Source organism: Schistocerca americana, chromosome 2 (genome assembly GCF_021461395.2).
Source record: "Schistocerca americana isolate TAMUIC-IGC-003095 chromosome 2, iqSchAmer2.1, whole genome shotgun sequence".
NCBI lineage: Eukaryota > Metazoa > Arthropoda > Insecta > Orthoptera > Acrididae > Schistocerca > Schistocerca americana.
In genome coordinates, this window is record NC_060120.1 from 836,418,407 (window position 1) to 836,434,460 (window position 16,054).

At 36.7% G+C, this 16,054-nt stretch overlaps 1 protein-coding gene across 1 annotated transcript in view; it reads right to left on the bottom strand.

Annotated features, from left to right (window-relative positions):
• LOC124595554 (BRCA2-interacting transcriptional repressor EMSY-like) overlaps positions 1-16,054 on the bottom strand; it is a 324,488-nt gene that overhangs the window by 263,410 nt on the left and 45,024 nt on the right. The window contains exon 4 of the mRNA XM_047134334.1: positions 7,801-7,975. Within this exon, the coding sequence (XP_046990290.1) occupies positions 7,801-7,975 (175 nt within the window). The remainder of the gene's footprint in view (positions 1-7,800; positions 7,976-16,054) is intronic.

Below are 16,054 nucleotides of genomic sequence, written 5' to 3' on the forward strand. Positions count from 1 at the left end.
TGTACGTGTTGCAGCCTGTGGAGCAGTCATTGAAGTGAAGAACTTTATGTTGGGCACCATGCTCAGTAACTGGGTGATCCAGCTGTCTCTCAGCCACAAGATTAAAATATGATGGCATTCAGCGTGCCATCAAATTTTAATCTTGGCACAATTTTTCGTTTTTATTGGTAATTATGGTTTTCAGTGGTAAATTATGTCAAAGCATGTATGACATGTGATACATCTTTGATAGTTTTTCTGGTACTGATGATGGTTTAGAACTGAAATAAGTAGCAGAATAAATAACATTATCACAGACTGCACAGTGTTAGGAATTTTGTAAAATTTGTACATGGTGCTGACCATCGCCTAAGCAAGATGCATGTTATGTTTTATCAAATAAAATAATTTCATACACCTAAAGTTTGGATTTTAAAATCCTGAAACCTGTCATGGTTTGAATAAATTAGTGCAACTGAAACAGATCTCTCTAAATTAATTTCATGCCTTTCAGTTACAGATGTCCTACAAACCAAATATTGTCAATATCTTGAATCATTTATGAGATATGATAATTATTATGACCACATGATTTGCAATGGGCAAGGATCTGAATGGGTGCATTGCATGTGACCATCCTTCAAATATAAAAGCCAATAACTCAAGAATGAAATAAGGCATCATTCTCCTCTCAATTTTAAATAAAATTTTGATATCTTATGCTCAATATGTTCACTCGAATGTATGAGCTAAAATCAACCATATACAAAGTGTATTCAACGCATTTTTACCTCTGCAAAACCTTGAAACTTTTGAACAATATTTGAGTTAAAGTCAACTACACGCAAAGATTACACTATGTGTTTTTGCCTCTGCAAACTCTTTAAAATTTCATGCAATGTTTTACATAATTTGATGCAGCACAGTAAGTATGACGACATTTATTTTTTATTTTTTTGAGTCATCAGTCTTCTTACTGGTTTGATGCAACCCACCACAAATCCCTTCCTCTCCCAACTTTTTCATCTTGGATTAGTACTTGGAACCTATGTGCTCAATTATTTGGTGAATGCATTCCAATCTCTGTATTCCTCTACAATTTTTACCCTCTGCAGCTCCCTACAGTACTGTGGAAGTTATTCCAGGATATCTTAACAAATGCCCTAACATCCTGTCCGTTCTTTTTGTCACTGTTTCCCATACATTCCTTTCTTCACCGATTCTCCGGAGAATCTTCTCATTCCTTACCTTATCAGTCTACCCAATTTGCAACCTTTATCTGTAGCACTATATCTCAAATTCATTGATTCTCTTCTTATCCGGTTTTTCCACAGTCCATGTATAGTGCTTCGAGAATTTCATCGTAAATTCTAGAACCACTCCGCTTACCATCTCAAACACACGATATTTTAGATGTGAGTGGGGAGAAAGGAACCTTATCTACTGCGTGTCACCTTCCTGTGTGTGTAGGTCTGAAGTTTATCGTGAGAAGACTTATAGACACGGCGGTCAAACAGCACCGACAAGTCCTTGTCAGTTGGTCCATGGTAGTCATAATGAAAGCACACGGCAGTTAATGTAACTGTGTTTCTAGCATTTGGACACGCGAGGAGACTTATTTAACAGTATTTATTCAAGTGGAGAGTGAGATTTGTAAAAGTTTGATGTTTAAATATATGTCGTTAAGTGAAGCAAAAGAAACTGTGTACGTCTACTTATTTTTATAAGTAGAAAGAATCTTGAGAAGTTCCTGTTCCCAGCAATATACTGCAGAGAAGAAGAGAAAGGGAGTTTGCAGCAGCAGGCTAACCAGCTAGGAAAGTTGGCTGACCATCTCAAGTAAGTCATATCGTTAAAGTAGTAGAAGTTTGTACATATACTTCACCACTTCAAGTCATCCAAAACATTAGGATGTGGCGACTGTGACAGTACTCGAAAAACAGGAATTCTAAGACCAAAAATGAGAAAAGTGGATGTTGTATGTTGCCATAGCAACTAGACTAAACATGATAAAGAATTTTGCTTTGAGACTTTGGGACATGCCCAAGTATTCAAAAGAGGAAAAAAAATTTGAATTGAGAAATAGTGAAGAAGATTTCAGTGGGTTTTTCTAGGATGAAATACGCCGAGATCACTTTGACTGAGAAGATCTGGTGCAGGGAGTGGATAGCTCTCCCACACATCAAGGGGACGCAGATGCAGAAAACAACATCCAACGCTGCTGGCACCAGTTGCTGTTCACCGGTGCTGACCTGCTTCCACTTCCACTAACTGACACCTACGTGTAAACCAATGACCGATGCCACCGGCACCAGTTGCTGTTCACCAGCGCTGATTACACATCAGCTTATTGATGTAGCCCAAATTCTACGTTGGATGAGCTTAAAACAGAACTTTATTGTTTAAATACAACATGGTATAAACTGATGCATGAACTATATTAGTGTAGTTATTATACTTAAAGTTAATTTTTAAATGCTCACAAGGTCCAAAGCGGGTAAAAATATGAAAAATGAACAGCAAGTTGGGGAAACCCAAGAACCAACAATGGCTATGAGAGTTACAAAAGAAGGACCTAACTGGTCCGAGTTAGTAAATTTGGTCAAAACTTTAAATGATAAATTAGAAGATCAAAGTACTCAATTAAGACTAAATTAGATGACCAGAGGACAGCTTTAAGTAAGGAACTAAATGTAACTGTAAGTAAAAAAATTGGTTTGGTACATTCTAGTTTAAATGCTTAGAGTGAAGTTCTAAATAACCAGGGTGGAATCTTGAATAGTCAAGCAACAAATCTAGGTATGTTAAATGCCAAAGTTGATGCACAGAGCAAAGAATTTAGTAATCTATGCGAAGGCATGGATGTTTTAAAGACTGAATTTGAGACCCTAAATAGTAAAGTAGAAAATTTGAAATTAGATTTAAAGACGGAATTGACTGATTCTTTAAACGTTCATGTAAATCAAATGTTTACTGACTTCAGACAAAAACAGTAGGATAATTTTCAGGCTCTGACAAAAAGATTGGAATTGAATATTGAGGAGAAATGTAATAGTGCAGAATTAGAGATTAATGAAAAGTTAGGATCACTGGAGGATGTATGTAATGCTCAGTTTAATGCTGCAAAACAGGGATGGCATACTCTGAAAGAGAGCATTTACCAGCATAGCGAATTAATTCCTGTCATCAATCGCAAATTACAGGTGTAAGTAAATGAGTAGACAGTGTAGAAAAAAGCTTCAAAGAGAAGATAGCAAGCTTTGATATGATAAATGTATGTAGTTTGGAGGAACCATTGGAACAAATTATAGATCAAAGAGTTACCGAGAGAAAAACCACCGGAAACGTTTTGACTATTGCTTCTTCCAAACTTAATGATACCATCAAGGTTATAGACAACATGTGGAAAGAATTAAAACTTATCCAAAATAAAGTAGAAAAAAAGTGTATCGTCACACAATGTTGTGTAACCTAGTGAAGTGGTGATTGTTTTGCAGTGGGGAGACTTTCAAATAAAATTTAATGAGAAGTACTGATCTGCACTTGCTCAAGTGAGGTTCATATCATATCCTTGAGATCTTGCCAGAGTCATCTATCCCCCAGGGATGTTAATATTCTGAGTAAATGGGCAGAATGACAACCATCGGATCCCGAGTTGTTTTCGGTGTTTCTTCCAAAATAGTTTTCCTGCACCGAATTCCTTGCAAATATTGAACTGTTCTGTCATCTATTTTGAAAATCTTAAACTATCCTGTAATCTTTACTTGGAAAATTGGATATGACAAAAAAACAAATATCAAGGGATCACCAATTTAGTACTGGTGGGCAGCATAGAAGGTAAAAATCATAGGAGGAGACCAAGAGATGAATACACTGAGGAAATTCAGAAGGATGTAGGTCACAGTAAATACTGTGAGATGAAGAAGCTTGCACAGGATAGAATAGCATGGAGAGCTGCACCAAACCAGTCTCTGGACTGAAGATGACCACAACAACAACAACAACAACATGGAGAAAAGAGAACCACTTGTATTAATATCAAGAACTCAGATGGAAACCCAGTTCTAAGCAAAGAAGGGAAAGCTGAAAAGTGGAAGGAGTATATAGAGGGTCTATACAGGGATGATGTACTTGCGGACAATATTATGGAAATGGTAGAGGATGTAGATGGAGATGAAATGGGAGATACAATACTGCATGAAGAGTTTGACAGAGCACTGAAAGACCTAACTCGAAACAAAGCCCTAGGAGCAGACAACATTCCATTAGAACTACTGATAGCCTTGGGAGAGCCAGCCCTGACAAAACTCTACCATCTGGCAAGCAAGATGTATGAGACAGGTGAAATACCCTCAGACTTCAAGAAGAGTGTAATAATTTCAATCCCAAAGAAAGCAGGTGTTGACAGATGTGAAAATTACTGAACTATCAGTTTAATACGTCATGGCTGCAAAATACTTACATGAATTCTTTACAGACGAATGGAAAAACTGGTAGAAGCCGACCTCGGGGAAGATCAGTTTGGATTCCGTAGAAATATTGGAACACGTGAGGCAATACTGACCTTACGACTTATCTTAGAAGAAAGATTAAGGAAAGGCAAACCTACGTTTCTAGCAATTGTCGACTTTGAAAAAGCTTCTGACAACGTTAACTGGAATACTCTCTTTCAAATTCAGGAGGTGGCAGGGGTAAAATACAGGGAGCAAAAGGCTATTTACAATTTGTACAGAAACCAAATGTCAGTTATAAGAGTCGAGGGGCACGAAAGGGAAGCAGTGGTTGGGAAGGGAGTGAGAAAGGGTTGTAGCCTATCACCGATGTTATTCAATCTGTATATTTAGCAAGCAGTAAAGGAAAAAAAAGAAAAATTTGGAGTAGGAATTAAAATCCATGGAAAAGAAATAAAAACTTTGAGATTCGTCGATGACATTGTAATTCTGTCAGAGACAGCAAAGGACCTGGCAGAGGAGCTGAACGGAATGGACAGTGTCTTGAAAGGAGGATATAAGATGAGCATCAACAAAAGCAAAACGAGGATAATGAAATGTAATCAAATTAAATCGGGTGATGCTGTGGGAATTAGATTAGGAAATGAGACATTTAAAGTAGTAAATGAGTTTTGCTATTTGGGGAGCAAAATAACTGATGATGGTCGAAGTAGAGGGCAATGGCAAGGAAAGCGTTTCTGAAGAAGAGAAATTTGTTAACATCGAGTATAGATTTAAGTGCCAGAAAGTCGTTTCTGAAAGTATTTGTATGGAGTGTAGCCATGTATGGAAGTGAAATGTGGACGATAAACAGTTTAGACAGGAAGAGAATAGAAGCTTTCGAAATGTGGTGCTACAGAAGAATGTTGAAGATTAGATGGATAGATCAAATAACTAATGAGGAGGTATTGAATAGAACTGGGGAGAAGAGAAATTTGTGGCACAACTTGACTAGAAGAAGGGATCGGTTGGTAGGACATGTTCTGAGACATCAAGGGATCACCAATTTAGTACTGGAGGGCAGTGTGAAGAGTAAAAATTGTAGAGGAACACTTATTTCTTTCATTGCTCAACTGAAGCATTTCTTCTATTACTCGTGGTTTCTTTGCAGTTATGTTCTTTGTACTTAAGTTTTTCTTTCCGACTTCCGTGTCTGCCCTTTTCCAAAATATCCATTCCTCTTCAACCAAACTGCCTACTGAGCTGCTACTTATAACAGTATCTATAACCTCAGAGAACTTCAAGCATACCACTTCATTCCTTAGTACTTCAGCATCCCACTTCTTTGTGCACTGATTCTTCCTGACTAGTCTCTCAAACTTCAGGCTACTCTTCATCATTACTAAATTGTGATCTGAGTCTATATGTGCTCCTAGCTACACCTTTCAATCCAGTATCTGATGTTGGAATCTCTGCATGACCATGATGTAATCTAACTGAAATCTTCTGTATCTCCTGGCCTTTTCCAAGTATACCTCCTCCTCCTGTAATTCTTGAACACAGTACTGACTATTGCTAGCTGAAACTTATTGCAGAACTCAGCCAGTCATTCCCACCTATCATCCCCATATTTCCCTGAAACCATTTCTTCTTCTCTTTCCCCTACAACCGCATTACAGTACCTCATGCCTATTACATTTTCATCTCTTTTTACCTACTGAATTACCCATTCAATATCCTCATATATTTTCTCTATCACTTCATCTTCAGCTTGCAATGTCACCATGTATATCTGACCTATCGTTGTCAGTGTCGGTTTGTTGTTGGTTCTGATGAGAGCAACCCTATCACTGAACTGTTCACAGTAACTCACCCTATTCATAACAAATCCTACGCCATTTCCTGCTGTTGCTGATATTACCCTACACTCATCGCAAAAGAAATCCTTGTCTTCTTTCCATTTCACTTGACTGATGCCCGCTATATTTGTACTGAGCCTTACCATTTCCCTTTACAGATTTTCTAGCTTCTCTACTATGTTTACACTTCTGACATGCTGTGCCCCGATCATAGAATGTTACCCCTTTGTTTGTTATTCAATATTTTTCTTACAGTCATCTCCCTCCCAGCAGGCCCTCCTAGATATCTGAATAGGGAACTAGGCCAGAATCTTTTGCCAATGGAATGTTTTTCAGTCTTGGGCCACATGTTCTGTGGACACACGTTATGTATTTTTAATACATTGGCTGGCTACCATTACCTTCGGCATCTTCATGCCATTGATCACTGCTCATTCCTCCACCTTTAGGGATAGTTTCCCACTGCAAGGGCAAGAACGTGCCGTTAACCTCTGTCCGCTCCTTCTTCCTCTTTGACAAGGCCATTGGCAGAATGAGAGCAACTTCTTATGAAGGAAATCTGTAGCTGTCACTGCTGATGATTTTTATTCAAAATTTAAGTAATGGCAGGATTCGAACCTGGGACCGAGGACATTTTGATTACTAATCAAAGGCAATATCCCAAGACCATGGGTGATAACAAAAAGAAATTCAGTTCTTTATCGAGTGAAGATATCAGATTGTAAGATGTGCAAAAATCAATTTCTTCACCTAATAGTTTTTAAAAAAATTGAATGGCAAGTACTTCGTATCGACTGGCCCCACAAAATTCTTAAGAATGCACAGAAAAGTAAGGTTACAATATTATGAAAAGTATAGTTGTTACTTATCATATAGTGAAGATGCTGAGCCGCAGATAGGCACAACAAAAAGTCTGTCACAAAATAGGCTTTCGCCACACCCCCCCCTCCCCCCCGCCGCCCCCCATCTCTGTTACATACAATACACTTAGCTTTTCATTCTTATTAACTCATGCATGATGTTTAAACAGTAATCTCTGTCTTGCATAGTACTCTGTCTTTCACCTTTAAGCTCTCAGGTTTTCAAATATCATCCAATGCAGTCCCCAACAATCAGTGTTTCCTTCTAATCTGATATGGCAAGTTTCCCCTGACTGGTGGTTCTAGTTGACTTTCCCGAAATCAACCCCTTTTCCTAGACCTCACCAGTCCTTTTCCTTCACACCTCTTCCTTCCCCTTTGACCTGTCTGCCTGAAGAAGGAGCCACTGACTCCAAAAGCTTGCCTAATTACAACCTTCTTCTATGTGCATGTTCTGCCACCATTGGATGAGTAGACTTTTTATCTAACCAATTAAATTATTTTGTCAAAACTTTATTGTTTTTCTTGTTATATTAATCCACAATAGTTCAATCATTAAGTGAAAATTTGAACTGTGAAGACTTTGAAAACTAAAAGAAAAAAGCTGTACTTAAGTTCTGTTGTAAGAACTGAGGCACAAAACACTTTAAAATTTTTTTTTTACATACTTACTGTTCTGCAATTGTTGCAAGCTTTTCATCATTAACAGCTCTTCTGATTTCTGCACGATGTCGTTCCATCGAAATGTTGAGTGTCGCAGCAATATCTTGAAGCAATTTTCTCTTTTCTGAGCTAAGTTCCCCCTGTGCTCTTAATGCAGAAACCAAGCTGGCATAGGCCTCAAGTTCTAAACAGAAATATATTTGCAGCAAATATAGTACAATTAATTTCAAAATATAAAAACTTCAATGAAATCTACCTTGTGTAACTACTATTTACATTTCTTTATACAACAGTTATATAATTATAGAGTTTTTCACCACACATTATAAACTGATACTCCACTTTTACTATTTTTGCTTTTTTGTCCTGGCTAGTAATTAGTTAAAATTTCACAGCAAATTTAATAATTTAAAAAAATGGAACAAAAATTGTTGTAATATATTGTTTGCGGGACACTTTCAGTAACCTTCCACTCTGTATGGCTGCTTCCTGCCTTTGAAGAATTTAATCATCATTTATTTGTGAAAGTGTCTGTTCAACTGAAGTCCATCTATGCTACATCAGTGCATCTCAGGTAACTGCTGTCTCTCTCAATTACACCAAAAATTTAGGAGTCTGGAGACATTCACAATCAACACTGGGAGTACAACAAGAATTTACATATTCACATTTTTTTAACTCGAAGATACATTTTAATTCAGTTCACTTTCTCCCTTTTCTCTTCTTTTAATAAGTGAAGATATAACAAAATAATTGAATAACAGAAACCCACCTTACATAATACCTTGTAATCTACTTCTTAATAATTGGCTTCTAAAGAAGTTAATGTGAAACATTATAACATTCTTAGCAAAAATAAGTGTACATGTACACATACTAATGTACATGGCCATTTTTAATAGTAATATAAACAAAATGTCCTGTCACTGATAGCATATGAGCAGAGTGGTCACTAATGGCACTCATGAATTAAGTTAACAAAAGAAGCAGTTTAGTACTATAGTCATTTACTGCATGACATGTCAAATTCAAAAGTTTTGCTTCATAATGATGTCTGAACACAAAGTCACACATACGTTGAGGTGCATTCAAAAAGCAATAGGAATTATGTAAACTCACTTGTCATATTAGTACAATTTATTCATTATTAAGTTGGCAAATGACAGAAAAGTATTTTTACAGTGTTAGACATATCAGATATGTACTCTGTTATTACCTGTCAAAAGGGTTACTTGTGTTTCATTAGTATTGATGATTCTTTATTTCGTATAAAAATGGATAAGAGAATTTATATTAAATTTTGTTGCAAAAATGATAGAAAAGTTTAGAAATATTAAATATTACCTTCAATGAGTTCACTAAAAGTAGAAGAAGGGTTTACATATGGTATTAGAATTTCAGAGTAAGCTGTGAAAATACTGAAGACAAGAAGTGCCCTGCATGCCCCTGCACATCATCAGAATGCCCCCTGCACATCACCAGCTGATGAAGTCATGGGAAAAGTGAAATAATTAAGTATGAATGATCGTCAAACCTCAATCACAGAAGTCACTAATGATGGTTACACATCAACTGGTTTATGCCCTGAAATTTTTTTCCAGGTATATGGGTATGAAGTTTATGACAGCAAACTTTGTTGTGAAATTGTTGAATTCTGAACAAAAACAGTGATGAATGTGAGTGGCTTAGGATTAGCTAGATGAAGTCAGAAATGATGCAAAGCTACTGAAACATGCCACAACATGTAATCAACCATGGAGTTCTGGATATGACATTGAAACTAAGGTTGGAGTACCCCAGTGGAAGCATTCTGGATCACCATGACTGATAAAAGCTCAACAAACTGTGTTCTTCAATTTTAACACTATATTGCACCATGAGTTGCTGCTAAAACGTTGAACAATCAATAAAGAGTACTGCTTGCAAGTTCCATGCTATGTGTGTGAAGCAATCTGACACTAAATGATTTTTGCATCATGATAATGTACCTGCTCACACTTTGTTACTTTTTTGTGAACCTTTGGCCAAATGTAATATTGTAATTACGCCAGACACGGCCTCATATGACTCTTTCTGTTCTCAAAACTAAAGAAAACCTCAAAAGACAGTTTTTTAAGCACAGATGAGATTAAAAATGCATCACAGAGAGAGCTAAAAGAAATCCCAAAAACTGAATTCCAGAAGTGTTTTGGAGGTTGGAGAAAGTGCTGGCATAAAATCTAAATTATCTTCGGGGCTATAGAAGTAATTAAGGTATTTTGGACATACGAGAGAAGAAGACTCACTAGAAAAAGCTGTAATGTTTGGAAGAATAGAAGATCAAAGTAGTGGAGAAAAACCTCGGAAAAGGTGATTGGATGACATTTAAAAATGTACTGAAATATCCCTAGGAGAAATGAGCACAAAAACAACACACAGAAGAGTAGGAAGAGACATCATTCATCATTTCAACACAAGTTGGAGACAACTTGGTATATCTTAACAAAAAAATATTGATGTGCATAAATAAATAACATTCTACCCAAAAACCACAAGTTTTCACTTTTTAACACATCTCACACATGTGTATACACATCCACCCCATTCATCCCTCACACAAAATTCTGAAAGAAGAAAGATTACAGTTTAGTGTTATGTTGACGATGAGAAATGGAGCACTAGTTCAGTTTTGAAAAAAGGCCGGTGAAAGAAATGGCTGTGCCTTTTCGAAAGAAACATGATTCCAACATTCACTTTAAGCACTTTTGGGGAATGACAGAAAAAATAAAACAAAATTTGGGTGACTGGACAAGGATATGAAACCCATTCCTTATAAACATATTTCCAGTGGCTCAACCACTTCACCACCCTGATTATTTTCAAATTCAGGAACAATTACATGATCAACACACACCATCTTATGAACTCAAATGGATTACAACAGGAATAAAGATCTCTAGTGCCAGAAAGAGAGAGCTCCACAATGAGTTAAAATCAAACAGAAATCCAGATTTTGTTATTTATATCAAACAGTATAAAGCTGTATTTAGGAAAGTTGTAGCGGCAGCTAAAAAAATGGCAAATAATAAATTCATACGAGAACACAGAAATAAGACAAAAGCAGTGTGGTCAGTTGTTCAGTCTGAACCAGGAGCCAAAGTAAAAATTCATGAGATTTTGAAAATTAGACATGAAAATGAAATTATAGTAAACCCTGTTCAGATGTCAAGTTGTTTCAATGAATTCTTCCTAAACGTAGTAAGATCGGATGTGGATATGACATTCTATCAGGGCATCACAAATTTGGAAAACAGCCAGAACACATCTTTTAAACAATTTGAAAAAATAACCCAAAGGGATGTGGAAAAGGAAATATTGTTTCTAAAAAACAAAACCTCACATGGGTGGGATGAAATAACAACATCTATAATCAAGTATGTGTACGATATTATTTCCCAACCACTGTCAACTATTATAAATCGATCTTATGAACAGGGATGCTTTCCAGAGGTATTGAAATATGGTGAGATGAAACCTCTATTCAAGAAAGGATCGACAGAAGATATGGGGAATTACAGCCCTATCTCTCTCTTGCCGGTCTTCTCTAAAGTGTTTGAAAAGATTGCAGCAAAACAAATTAATAACTTTCTTACTGTAAATGATATAATTTTTAAAAACCAGTTCGGATTCCAACAGGGTAAAAGCACTGCGAATGCTATAAATGAGTTTATCCAAAAAATATGCTCCATGTTAGATAAAGGTAGAAAGGTCACAGGTATATTCTGTGATCTGACTAAAGCTTTTGATTCAGTGAACCATGCATTACTCCTCCACAAATTACAGATGTATGGAATCAGAGACACTGCTTTAAAATGGTTTAGTTCTTACCTGACAGGTAGGAAACAAAGAGTAATTTTAACTTCAAATGGAACCAATTATTCATCAGACTGGAAAACAGTTCCCCAAGGAGTCCCACAAGGTTCGATATTGGGTCCCTATCTGTTTCTTTTTTACGTAAATGACCTACCACTTGCTATTGATGTTCATTCAGTCTTATTTGCTGATGATACATCAGTTCTAATTGAAAATGAGGTATCTGAAAATATCCCACAAAAAGCCAAAAATACTTTAGAAAAACTTGAATCTTGGTTCTATCAAAATGGACTAAAACTAAATGTAACTAAAACCAAAATGATGCAATCTGAAGCTAAATAAGTAGAAAGGAGTGAAATAAAGATAACTTGCAATGATCAGGATATCACAGAAGCAAACCACGTGAAGTTCTTAGGCCTAAATCTTGACAAAAATTTAAATTGGAAGATATACATAGATTACTTAGCAAATAAACTGAACAACTTAGCATTTGCAATGTGTATTTTGTCAGGTGCCACAAACATGGATACCAGAAAGATAGTTTATCACTGTTACTTTGAGTCAGTTATTCATTATGGCATAATCTTCTGGGGAAATTCAGCAAATGTCACTAGGCTCCTAGTATTACAAAAGAAAGTAATTAGAAACATGTGTGTTGCAAAAAAACGGGAATCCTGTCGACCACTGTTAAAAAATTTAAAAGTACTATCTATCCCCTCACTTTACATATATGAGATGGTGGTGTTCCTATATAGAAATCAACATACACTAGACAATTTCCGTTTTGACCACAACTACAGCACTCGCCACAGAGATAACTTCAAACTTCCAACACATCGTTTAAAACTTTATGCCCAATAAAATAATAGGCAGTAATATATTTAAAATGGAGATTGGTTCACTGAAAAGATTGCTCTTTACTCTCCTGGTGGAAAAGTGTTGTTATTCTGTTGATGAATTCATTGAGACAGCTTCACAATCTGAACACAGGGATTGTAATACACTTATTATTTTATGTACATGTGTAGCTGTAACTTAGAAATGTAAAATATAATGTAAACTTTTGTATTTATCTTAAAAAAAGTGAAAAAAGTTTCTCTTGTAAACCTTGACATGTCTCCTGTACATCAAATCAAATGATTTGAAAATTGTATGTAATGAGATGAAGAAACCACATAACATAACATAACACACACATGCAGAAGATGGAAAGGAAGCAAACACAGCATGTGATGCCAATTCTACATGTGTACAGTGAACTGACTGATTGATTGATCGATTGATTGATTCATTGATTCACATATTGTGATCCATAAATCCCACCTTCACTGATGTGGAACAAGTCAAGTTGTACATTAACAGGCATAAGCAATTGCTGCTGACTACTTCGTAAAGTATACTAACAACTGATTATGGCTAGCACTATTGTAATCAAACTCTCACTCTCTCTCTCTCTCTCTCTCTCTCTCTCTCTCTCTCTGTGTGTGTGTGTGTGTGTGTGTGTGTGTGTGTGTGTGTGTGTGTGGTTGTTTTTGGGAGAAAAAACCACTATGTTGAGGGGAAAAAAAGGCCACTCACTGTTAGTCCTTATCTACTACTCAGCTGCTGTTTTTATACAAAACTTCATACAAACCACTTATGTAACTTTACACAGACCACTACCAGCTGTATACACAGAATGCCCAAGGACAAATGATTAATATTCAGGTATATGACAGAAATGATCATTTGAAGCAAAAATATCTAGTAAACATGAACTCTAAAATGCATGCCTTACGCAGTAGGTGTGTTTCACAGTAATGAAGATGAACAAGTGCTCACAGCTCTTAAGGTATGCATTTTTGAGCCCAAGTTTATTGTATTTTTTTGTCTATACTACCACATCTCAAAATATGGAAAGCAAAGAGTTTGAAGTGATATTTGTTACACAGTATCAAATATGATGAAGTGCTCACAGTTCTTAAGGCCACATTTACTAGACTTTTCTGCTCCAAATGATCACTTCTGTCATATCCCTGTATAATTCTCCCTGGAACACCCTGTGTACTGACAGAGTGAGAATCTGCCCAATACAAATATTTGAGTTAAGTAGAATTCACATTCTTGAGTTCAAGTATTCTGAAAAATTGTAGGAGGTGTCTCTGGAGAGGTACACTTTACTTTGTTTTAAATGATTGGGAATTTCCATTTTCTGCCTGATGTCTACTGGTAAGCTGTTACAGACTTTCAAATCAGACTATAAAACTCCATAGTGATTGACAGTCTGCATGGAAATTATTTTTATTTACAGTATTGTGGTTGTCAGTTGCTGAATCTCACTTGAATGTACTCTTTATATTAAGCAAAAATTCCATTAGGGAATACATATATTGGCAAGTAAGTATAAGAATTCCTAGGTCTCTGAAGAGATTTCTCCAAGATGTTTAGTTATCACCTTTTAACAATATTCTTATAGCATGCTTCTGCAGGATATAAACTTTTTTCACCTTAGTTGCAATGTTCCAGAAGACTACGCTGTAAGACACAAGTGAGTGAAAGTACGTTAGTGATCCCATGTGTAGCCCAGCACAGTGAGAGAGATTTCTGAATGGAAAGTAGGCAAAACAGCTTTTTGGCTAATTTATCCATGTGCTGCGCTGATGTCGCCTCACTGCATTATCCCCCGGGATGTCCATGAACTTCATACAAAAAGTCTCATCCACCGTATGCCCATTGATCTCTGCTTCTGGTACCTGTATGTCATTTTTATTTGTTTGGAAATGCAGGAAAGTTTTTGTAAGACCAATGTTAAGTTGTTGGCTGTGAACCAGCCTGCTCCTGGTTGTGACTGGTATGGATAAATTTGTGATCTATATCAATATACTTGTGTCATCAGTAAACATTACAATTTTTAAGAGTTCTCCAACATCCCAAGCAAATCATTTATATCCACCAAGAAAAACAAAGAGCCAAGCACCAAACCTAGTGGCATATTCATGTCATATCCGCTGCTAATGTGGCTCTCTGTTTTCTACTGCTAAAATATGACTCAAACCATGCAATGACAAACCACTTTCGTTTCACTGTATTGCCACATAGGCTCAGCAAGGTCACAGAAAATGTCAACTGGGTAGTTTTTATTGTTTAGTTCAATTAACATAGAGTTTGTGAAATCATGTACTGCATTCTCAGTAGAGAAGCCTCTAAAGACACTAAATTTATCTGTTTTTAGGATATTATTTGCTGAATGAAGGTTCAGTATGGTGTTGTAAGCAGATAAATCATTTATTATAGGGCTAACATCAATTTTATTAAAGACGGTGGATTTAGAAATAAATTATCAATCACTGTTGCACAACTTGCTATTCTTGTTGTAATATTACTGTGAGAACAAAAAAAAAAAACTAGACATCAGTAACTCTAGGTGCCCTCAATCAGAACCATCCAAGATTAAATATACACTGAAATATCTACATAAATCACTTCGCAGTTATTTCCACTAGGTCTTTTAAGTAGTGCCTTTAATTGTTTGATGAAGCTCAAAACATTTCCATTTGGGAACATACAGACTGCTGAACTGGTATCTTGTATGATTTCAAGTCTTTCACTGAAGTACCCCATTCACATTGCTGTTCAAGGCAGTCTTGGTTGGTTGGTTGGTTTGGGGAAGGAGACCAGACAGCGTGGTCATCGGTCTCATCGGATTATGGAAGGATGGGGAAGGAAGTCGGCCGTGCCCTTTCAGAGGAACCATCCCGGCATTTGCCTGGAGTGATTTAGGGAAATCACGGAAAACCTAAATCAGGATGGCCGGACGCGGGATTGAACCGCCGTCCTCCCGAATGCGAGTCCAGTGTCTAACCACTGCGCCACCTCGCTCGGTCAAGGCAGTATTCACTTATGCCTATGGCTTGTGGTTTTAGTCCACTTTTTGTGTATACAGACACTTCCCTTTTCCTCATATTATGCTTACAGCAATGTGATACTAACTTGTCTCCATTTAGGTTCATCAGTTCAATTTCTGAGACTTCTGGGGATGTTCTGTTATGCACAGCACATCTGCAGAAATACATTTAGATTTTTCAGTCCTGTATTGATATGAGGAGCTGATTTTTCTTATTGAACAAGCTTCCTATGTTCTGATGGAAAAGTCCAAACGTATTATGATTGTTAACCTTTGCACTGTCAAAGACGTGTATTTTTCCTTCATTAATTGTTGCAACTGTGTCTTTAGTTATTTAGTGGCTCTATATTTCAGAAACATTTACTAAAATGTGTCTGGTGATAATATTGGCAATCAAAGGGATTGGACAGGCAGTGTTCAGGTTACACTACTTTTGGAAAATAGTCGTGTATCCATAGGCTTCTGAAAGAGGAATTGGGGGGGGGGGGGGGGGCAACAGGGGCTGAATTTGGACTTCCCCCTCCCCCT